A 10910-nucleotide genomic window follows, 5' to 3' on the forward strand; every position below is an offset into this window, starting at 1 on the left:
ATCTTTTAAGGTTTTGATAAACAAGTATTTTCTTTTACTTTCTGAGATAGTAGATCGCAATACACATAAAGTAACTGTTGTTTCTTTGCAATGATTATAATAAAAATAACAACATTAATTTTTGGTATTCTTATCTCTATAGGGATTTGGAAAAGAAAAGGCATATATTGCTGCACAAGGTAATACATATGTTGTTAATCATAATTTCGTATAGATAAAACTGATTTTTTTTATTTGATCTATAAAAGGAGTCCTTAATTCACTCAATAAGCAAAACGATACACCGACCAAAAATGCATTTCTATTGTTTACAAAATTAAAATAAATAGCCAACTATGTGAGAATTCTTTTAATCAAAATGTTTTCCTTTTTCAAAAATACCCAACAGCAAAGTATTTTACAGGTCCTTTTAATCAAAGAACGTTAGAAGATTTTTGGGGAATTGTTTGGCAAAACGACTGCACAAGAATCGTTATGCTTACAAATTTGTATGAAGGAGATAAGGTAACTTCTTAGTCAAAATTTTGAAAATATTTAAAATATTCTCTATTAAATATCTGACTAATCTATATGGAAAAACTTGCCTCAATATAAAACTGACGTATGATAAACATTTACAAAAATAAATTTTGTTTTTATTTTCCTCAGTCGTTACGTTATACTTTGTCTATGATGTTCTTATCGGTTTTACCTTGACACTCATATTTGGTTGTGTTTCATAGATGAAATGTTTGAAGTACTGGCCAGATACAGAGCTAGATATTGGTTCATATACCATTGAATTGGACGGTATGGATGTGTTTGACTCGTACACAGTGCGGTGTCTGGCGGTAAAGTACCAGGTCTGTATTTTCCCTCTTATTTGATATCGTAAAAAACTTTAAATTCCTTTATCTAATATGAACAATTTACAATTTATATGTATAATAAATATGTAAGACAGTAAAAGAAAACAAACTTATACCTGCTTGATATCTTAAACATATTCCAATCGAGAAAAGACAACCACAATATTTTTTCTCAGTATAATATAATGATATTGTTTTTCCTCGGACTGAAATGTCACATTTCCATTGGTTTAAATATGACACGTAACTTCCAAGTTCATTTCAATGTTTTGCTGGTAAGGATTTATATTTGGTGATATGGCAGACGCTTTGCCTAGATCTTCTTATCACGTCATGATACAGAAATCATGTCCGCATTTATCAGTACTTTTTATTTTGTTTTTTAAATTTCTTTAAAATTAGAGTAGTTGCCTTTTGAAATAATGTCATTTTTTGTGTCTGTGGCAGAATAAATTTAAGGCGTCGAGATCATTGTCTCAAGACAAGGCCCGAAGTTAGCATAACTCTCTCTTATTCATGACTATTTGAACACAAAGTAACCGTTAAGTTGAATATCCACGCGCCTTTTCTTACGTCACGTTTTAACTTGTTTTAATTCGACACGTAGTTCGCTGTTGCTGCATCAACAGTAAACATCATTTTTGTGTAAACTGTGATTGGTGATAAAAGGTCATATCAAAGTTCAATCTCTTACAATAGTTTACTCGCATAAAATCACGGCCAAATGCTAGAAAATCGTACAAAAATGACCGTGGCTTAAGACGGCGAGTCGAGATTTGCTCAAACATCTGCGGAGAAAAAATTTTTTTTTTGGTAAATATTACAAAAAACCGTTGAAAGTGACCAAGAGTGGAGATTCTTAGACTATTTAGTAGTTGAAACTGAGGTTTGAATGGGAATTTGAAAGTAAGAATGAACGAGCTGTTAGCCAACTTTTACATGGATCCTCTGGCGAACAAAACACTAATTAGGTTTGCTAATTCGTCTCCCCGTCTGCTTCAATCTGATATTTGTCCGAAATCAGTTAGTAACAAACCTTATAGAAACACTGAAAATTTATTAATGGTTGCTTTGATATTGTTGTGTATATTAACTTTTCATATTTGCAAATGCGACATACCATAGGAGGAAGTGAAGAAAGTGACACAATTCCACTTTACGGCCTGGCCTGACAACTCCGTCCCAGAAGATGTGACGTCATTGATCAGCTTCCGGGAGCTCGTAAGGAGTGGCCTAACGTCTTCAGATGGACCAAAAATTGTTCACTGCAGGTACATCTGCACCTTTTTAAACTTTGATTTATATTGAATGTCAATATGATATGGAGACTGTCCTAAAAAGTGATTGCCTGAATTATTCTTCATCATTAAATAGGCATAGCTTAAAAAGTTAAAAACTCACAAGAATGACCTACATTTATTGTGATTTTTTTTTTCAAATCAAGCTCGATGATAGCAAAATATTTCTAACTGGCTCTAAAGCTTTATCTAATATTTTAGACAAAACTATTGATGTTTCATGCAGTGATTACATTTGATTTATGTATTTTAAGCGCTGGAATTGGTAGAACCGGTACATTTATCGCCATCGATTATCTTCTGGAAGAGGCCGCTGTTGAGCAAACTGTTGACGTCAAGGGATACGTCATTTCACTTCGACATCAAAGAGGGAAATCCATTCAGACATACGTACGGTTCCTTACATTTTGAAAATTCTATTAGGTTAATTCCCTTTTTTATAGAATCTTCTTTATGGAATATATGAATATTATGTAAGACGGTATCATACAGGTTTTAGGTAAAAAAAATTGTTGTTAAGGTGACTTAAGGTGGCTCACTATATATGTACTTTAAGATAATTTTTCAAATAATCAGAAAACGACAGATAAGAAGTATATAAATTAAATATACAAAGATAGAGAGATACAAACAAGAATTTCTTTAATTAAATTCAAAGATAAAAATATTAACAACAGTTTTAAGCAGATTTTAACTTGTGATCTTCAATACACAAGCCCAATATTTTAACCACTGTGCAAAATAATTGTTTCGCAAAACATTCAAATCGCCAGTGTGAAGTAGTGTCATAAAAATTTAAAACATTGATGTAAGGAGCTACTTGAATGATTTATAATCTAAATAAAAACCCAGCAGTGAAATTACTTAAACAAGCAATTATTTTATGTAATTTTTAACATCCCAGTGACAGGTACATGTGCATCATCTACAGTTACCATAGATTCGCTATTATACTGTCTTGATATTATTTTCAATTTCATAAATTAATAACTATGACGGCACATGTATCAATTTCAGGAACAGTACGTCTTTCTTCACGACGCTGTTGTTGAGGGATTCACTAACACTATTGGTCAACAAAGCTGTCTAGCTGTGTTATGATGGACGGATCAACTACGACGTCGGATAAATCTGTTTATCTTTGACATACACAGGAATGGTAGTGATTTTACAAACGAAAAAACGATTAAAGATTAAAAGAATATGTATTCCAACGTTTGTTAACAACTCTACAGAAGATAATATTGCTGCCATATTTTTTGCCAATTGTTTTGTTTTAATTGTTTTATTGCGAATAAGGTTTCAATAAATGACTACTACATGTATATACAATGTCAAAAAGGATTTTTTGTCAAACGATTTAGGTAAAGCATGTCTAAATTTAATGTCATCTTTAACAACATGTTTTTGCATCGTTCAATTATGTCATGTAATTTAATGCACAATACGTCATCCAATTGATACCGTAAAATTGATCTAACATTGGTCTAGACCGTTGAGTAGATTTTTATTTTTTGAAACACATATAGTACGATCCACCTGTTTTCTAAAATATCATTAGTTAAAGTTAAACTATAACGTTGGGTGTTCAGTCTACATAATGACATCATGTTTCATACGTAAAACAAAAAACTTTTTTCTTTGGAAATAGCTGAAGAGAGTTACATGATTTCGATTGTTTTTAATTTTTTCATTTATTGTATATCAATTTAATTCATATGTTAACTACAGCGGTTATACAATTGAAAAATTTACTTGGTATCCCTTGATCTTAATGTATTTATTTTCGATCAGATAACGGTTTCGATTTATTTACTTTTAATTTTAAATTACCTTTAATTAAAACATTGGAACGTTTTTAACTAAGTATAGGTGCAATAAACATCGATAAGTGCCAGCCAATCAATGATCCAACTTATTTTTTAAAAACAAAAAGGCGGCAATGAAGCTGCGCCCAGGTCGTTAAGAAAAGTTTTTAGCCTATAGTACCCCTGGTTCAATTCTCACTTGTCACTGATTTTCTTATTTATACGTGTTACAATTAATCCTTGCTTTGTAAGGCGGGCTTCGCCTGCCTCTCGCTGCGCTTAGTATTAATGTTATTATTTAAGTGAATGAAAAGTTTTGACATATCAGCATATTTAAAAGCAATTTCACTGTCTAACCCGCTCTTTAAAAATCCCTGCATATTTCCATTTTTAGTACACCTAAGTCGCAGCAAAGGTTTTTTCCCCAATTCATACAAGTATTGCCATTAATATGCTTCATACTTTTAAACACTTCTGATAAACCTTTACTGCAAATAATGCACATATATTAAGATTTGCAAGCACGACAAGAATGATTATGCATAAGAAAATTATAAAATGAACACCACTTAATACTAAAAAAGTTGAATTAGGAATTCCTTATGAATCTCCTTAACATGTAATTGATACCTGGCTTTATCATACATTTACAAAAGATTTCAAATACCATTTCTTTAAACTACTGTGTAAGTGTTTTGTGAACTTGGTTCACTTATATTTAGTGAGAAACTTTTGTATCACTTTATAAAAGCGCAATATTTGGCAAAGACCTGTAGAAAATTCATTTATATAAATGCACTCTAAGAATATTAGGGTCTTCCGTCTTCAGCGGAAGACCCTTCTATTATTGTATTGTTTCTTTTTCACTTTTCTTATTATTCTTTTTTTTTCTTACCGATTTTGTGCAGACGATTTCTCGGAGATGGCTCGGTCGATTTCGCTCAAATTTTTAATATTGACTTTTTTTTATCTAAAGCTGATAATTTTTTTTTTTTAAAAACACTTCCGGTCAGACGTTATCGTCCGTTTACAATTTTAAATTTCAATTTTGTCTTTCGGGTTTTTCAAAAACGAGTAAAGATAAAAGGCTGAAATTTTTAGAGATGATAGATCTAACGTTTTTCTGGTGCACCTCGGTCAAGAGAATGTCCGCCGTCACTTCCGGTCGTCACCGGAAGGAAATTTGAAAAATTCAATTTTTCGACTTTTTTATTTTTTAATTTTTTTTTTTTATTTTTACACCTTATAGTGACCCTGTTACTGATTCAGAATATGTAATTTGTTTTAGAATCGATCAAGACATTCTGGAGAAATTAAGCGTCAAAGTTATGAAGCGGAGTCCGAGTAGCCCAGTCGATAGAGTCGTGGACATGGCCAAGGCGACCCGGGTTCAAGCCTCGAGTGCCGCAAATTTTTTTATACTATTTTTCGCTTAGATCTATGGTTTTATCTTTGAATTGATAAGTTTGATCTAATCTATTCAAAAATCGGGCGGAAGACCCACTCGTTGCTCGCAACGAGATCGTGTCTAGTTTTTTTTCTGTTTCTGATATGACTTTGGATATAATGATAAGTGTATTTTACTAAATAGATATTACTCGTTTATCTGAAGCTCTGACACATTCCCAAAGAGTAACGTCAAATGTGCTTTGTATAATATATTTTCACGTCCATAAAACCATGATTTTAGCCGCAGGTTTGGTAAATAAATAAAACTTCGTTGGAATATTTTTAAACAAAATTAATACATGTTAAACTTTAAAAAACCACAAACAATCATTACAATTGAATAGGTTATATATATTCCAGGAAACCTGATGAATAAATCTAAACAACGACCAAAAACTTCCTTAATATCACCAATTGATACATTTCAATTACAAAGCTTCATACCTATCACATTTTTCCGTCCGCATTCTCGATTTCTGAAATAGAGTAGTATCTGAGAATGCAAATTATTTAACTATTACCAAAAAACAAATGAAGATATTTGAATTTTTTTTTTAAAAATAAGATAAATATGTTAACTATCGTTGAAGTATCTCATTTGAGTATCAAAAGCGCAGCATGCAAAACAAACAAATGTTTTGTAGATGCACCATTTTTAAAAAAATAAGCATAATACTTTTATGTACCTAGATCCTCATTTTGAGTAAGTAGTTCATTAGTTTGAGGTCAAATGAAAGCTTTCTTAACGATAATAAAATAAACGTTTCATACAGCACACACATCGTTTTCTTTAACCAATGAATTCAAATAGTGTAACATAATTTTGTTACAACATGTTTTCAAAGTAATGCTAATGCTGTGTAATGCTACAAATTTAGCATTACAAGAAATGGTAATGTTATGCATTACTTTCGGAAATATATTCTAATGCTGGCATTACAAGGCATTGCTTTGCATCACAATAATTGTTTATACATGTCCATTCTTAAAATCATAATTAATTGTATAACTGAAATTGCATTTGATTGAAAACTATTTTTAAAAATATAGAAATACTTCTTAAGATTAAAATATTTCAATTGTATTATTATTTTTTAAAATCCATTTTGAAATTGCCAATGTTATTAGCAATAACAACACAATCCAATATCATTTTAAGAGTCTTGTTATTACGAGTTTGAAATCGTTTGGAAAGTTTACTCCAATTAGTTGTGCATTCAATTAATTCTTTACAGTGAAGAAAGTGTCAACAACACACAATACCCTCAGGATATAATCTCCGTATCGAAACAATCTTTTGTTTTTAAAAGTGCTAAACACCCCGACCCTCTTCAAATGACTGCGTTCAAATAAAATAGAGGACAAACATGCTCCTTTTAAAGCAAACAAATACACTGACACTGTCTAAACATGATCTCTGTAAGCTTAAAAATCACTAATATTAAACCCATTTTAACATAATTCTCTCTCTCTCTCTCTCTCTCTCTCTCTCTCTCTCTCTCTCTCTCTCTCTCTCTCTCTCTCTCTCTCTCTCTCTCTCTCTCTCTCTATGAATTTCTGTGTTACATATTAGGTGTTGGTGCACTGATAGAAAATACAAGAATTATTTGTTTCTTTTATTAATAATTGCATGAACACTTAATGTATTCTAACATAAAGATTTTCAAACAGTATCGTTCATTCCAAGTTTCACCTGCTCCTGTAGAACGTTAATTTAATATAGCTAGGTAAATTTCAAACCGACAGGATGAAACTTTGATCATCACAAGGTGCAACATCAATCTTGAATGATTCCTTAAATTTAAACTTGATAATGCATGAACATTAACCTATAGATATGAAAAAGTGTGTTTTATATTAGACTTAATATTTCACGAAGTAATGGTAATGGTAATACATTATTTTACCTTTACCTTTTTGTGTAGAGGTGTTGGTACATTTGATAGCATCGATTGGGTTGGACAAGGTAGCCCCGGGTTTGAGCTTGGTTTGTCGCTCTCGCGTTAACATTGGTGCATTGGGCAAGCTACTTTACTCTCCTAGTGCACTCTCCCCACCCAGGGGTTAAAATTAGTACCTGGCACAAAAGACGAGCTGCTAATGTGAATGTAAAGCATTAGCACCGTAATTTGGCAGCTCTGCATGTATTCTCCCCATGGAGTTGAGGATGCCATGAATTGTACGGGTCTCGCCAGGGGGTAATATGTAGAAGTCGTGCAAATCAATGTACTTTGCGAGCAAGACTATAAACTCCTACCTTTACATTTTCTCATGTAATGGTAATGTAATGCATTACGTCAACAAAATTGAGTAATGGTAATGGTAATTTAAAGCCCAAATGCATGAAGTAATGGTATTGTATTTCATTACTTTACAATGTAATTCACCTTAAGCCTGATATAGAAGATATTGAATTCTAAAATATAAACATTGTACATAAATACAAATTTGCAATGTTTGACCTTGCATTTGGGGTAAAGGTTGTTGTTTGACATGCAAGTAATCTTGCAAGACAGTAGTTTTCTAAAATGCATATAGAATATTTAATTACAATGATTTATTGGGTTTTTTTTCAGTATATGATGCATTTATTAATCTTGAAAGACAAAAAACTCTAAATTAAATTGGTAATGGTTAAAAATAGTTCAACAAAATTTTCATGTTTCATATTTTACGATAGAATTTTGGCTCTATTGCCTTTCATTCGCATAAAGCAATATGAACTGTCGGCGGCGGTAATTTTAAGAACACAATTTTATGCCGTCAATGAGCAGATAACAACCAGTCATGCATATTCTGCAAATAGCAGCCAACACAGTCTGTTGTAAATAAACATATCCATGCGATAAATCGATCGTTTGTTTGAACTGACCATCTATGCAGCCATCGCTAATTACTATTCGGGAAAGGATACGGAAATAGCCGAATATAAAGTAGCGCGTGCAGAATGCTGGATCTAACAATGAATCGAAGAGGGACGACACAGATGTAGGTAATGAATCAACACTTTAACAATTTACGTGAATTCTTCATAGAATTGCTTAAAAACTTAAATATTTGCCACAAAACATACGTTTGAATGAAGTGAAAATAGAACGTTATTTGCATACATCGAGGGGCCCTCGAGGGGGTTTGCTATCTTTGATTCGATTGCATACGAAAGACCCTGTACAGATAATTGTGCGATTTCTATATTATATATAAAATCTTAAATCTTTAATGTTTAACTTATTTTTAAAGTTGAAATTTTAAACAAACTGCATTGTTTGATATTTACAGGAGAGGGCAGGGATGAAAAGCCAGACTTAAATGGATAATATATACATGTACGTGGCCTAATACTCCTGTTTGTTGCAGCTGAATATGAAAATATGGTGGGTTTTTTTTTTGGTATTTATTAACCAGTGAATGAGTATTTAGTGTCTCTCTCCTCTCTCTAAATTTGGTTCTTTAGGTCAATTTTCAATATTTTTTCTATTACTGTTTCAAATAAGAATTTTAGATAAAAGACTGTTTTGAAAAACAATATCGAGGTAGAGGGGGGTCCCATTAAACTTTCCCATTTTATGCATACATCATTTATCCATATAGACGTAGAATACAATAATTTGTTCATTAATCAGTAATGTTTACAAAAGATAAAAAACTGTAAATTAAATTGGTAATGGTTTACAACCATTCTGTCGTCGTATAAAAAGTATGAAATTAAAACACGCTAGATTATGCATTATTATCCATTTGCATGCAGTTGTCATATTCGAAGTATCTGCCCGGTGGTCCTTCACTTTCCGCCATGGTGTCAATTAGTCAACCCGTTTCTGTGCATCCCGTTCTGGAAATATTCTGATGTTTTTAACTTGAACTGTAAGTTTCCAGTTTTAAGTTTTTAACAAAATTTAAATTCATAATAGCAAGTAGCTTGTAATTGGAGTATTTTAGTACCTGAATATAACAATAATACTGTATCATCAAAATGAATTTAAAACCAACATTTTAATGAATTAAGATTTTTTAAAACATTACTCTTAATATACCCATAATTGATTTCCATACGAAGGGGCTATAACTGATGTATTTTACTTGACGTATGACCATCACCTCCATCTTAAGATACATGATACAATGTATAAAAACAAAACAAGACATGGTTGATCTTTGCCACCAGCGTGACTTTAATTGTTACATAGCATTGTAACACATTACGAAAAATAATATAAAATAATATTACGTAATACTACAATTGAAATTTAATTGAATTATGCACAATTCTGCTTTTGATCCTAATATGATGTAATTATAATAGTATTTTAATAATTGTAATATATATTATAATATTATTTTAATATAATCTGAATAGTATTAAATAATCATATACAAATATGAATTTTATTAATTGTCTAAATTGAGAAACTGAAATCGATAATTGGTTACGTAATATCGTGAAATTCCTTGTGGTCTGAAAACGCCATGTTAATCTACAATAAGATACATGCATGGAATGAGAAGAAAAAATATGAAAAATAAAGAAAATAATATAAAAAAAATTTAACACTGCAAAGGTGGAGGGTAAGTGGTGAATTTTTAAAGAAATGGTCCGAAGGAACAGAATAAGTATTCAAAGGTGTTACCCGTGCGGCGTCCTGAAAGAAAGTGGATTAGCGCGTCTTTCTAAACAAAGAGAGTCGATAGAATTCCCGCGTTGAATTTCATTGGTCAAATGTTGACACCAACATTACGTGACCTAATAGAGCACTCTCTACTTCTTGATAATAAAATAATTAAAAAAGTTTGATAACTCGAAAGGCGAAAAATTGTAAAATCAATATATAAAGCATTTTAAGTAAACTTCAAATTCCGAAGGTGCATGAGTAGGTTACATGTACATAATACACCGAACCGTTCTTTGAAATGCATTTGAATGATACAGGTAAATTTCAGGTAAAAATTAAACTTGAATTGTTATTAAAACATAATTCACATCTATTTTTTGCACCGAATTCTCAAATGTGTGCAAAACGGGAACACACCAAATTAATATACAGCTAACGCTAATGCACGGTATTCAATTTGTCTGCAAGTCCTGGTGTTTTATAGAACCGACGATATTAAAAAATAAGCATTCAATGCTTAATTGAGATAAGGATAAAGTGTACTTTAAAATAGCATTATTTGATTTTAAAAGACAACACATTCAAATTAATCAACGAATATTCGACCAATCGACTAAGCCAGGAAACTCTACAAAAAATGACTGGATAGAATGAGAGTAATTGTTTCAGACTCAAATCCATTTATTCATGCTTTAAGGACCATCTGTAATGAGTTATTACTACATGATGTTAAATGCAATACAAGACGTCTGAATTAGTATACATTTCTAACATCATCTTGAAGACTTATCACCAGTTTTGAATAATCTACATAAATTTAAATTAAAGAGCAAAATAAAAAACCAAATGCAGAACTGGGTTGTCTAAAAGCTATTTGGGCAAGAAAAGCTGATTAGC

At 31.4% G+C, this 10910-nt stretch overlaps 1 protein-coding gene across 1 annotated transcript; it reads left to right on the forward strand.

The window, feature by feature from the left end:
• The first annotated feature begins 143 nt into the window (after nucleotides 1–143).
• On the forward strand, nucleotides 144–3827 carry LOC136274342 (tyrosine-protein phosphatase non-receptor type 7-like). The gene is made up of 6 exons (XM_066080895.1): nucleotides 144–179; nucleotides 404–504; nucleotides 723–842; nucleotides 1974–2119; nucleotides 2401–2536; nucleotides 3164–3827. Exons 2-6 carry the CDS (start codon nucleotides 475–477, stop codon nucleotides 3245–3247), a joined length of 516 nt encoding a protein of 171 aa, XP_065936967.1. The 5' UTR covers nucleotides 144–179; nucleotides 404–474; the 3' UTR covers nucleotides 3248–3827.
• Nucleotides 3828–10910: the final 7083 nt, after the last annotated feature.

Source organism: Magallana gigas, chromosome 4, assembly GCF_963853765.1.
Source record: "Magallana gigas chromosome 4, xbMagGiga1.1, whole genome shotgun sequence".
Classification (NCBI taxonomy): domain Eukaryota; kingdom Metazoa; phylum Mollusca; class Bivalvia; order Ostreida; family Ostreidae; genus Magallana; species Magallana gigas.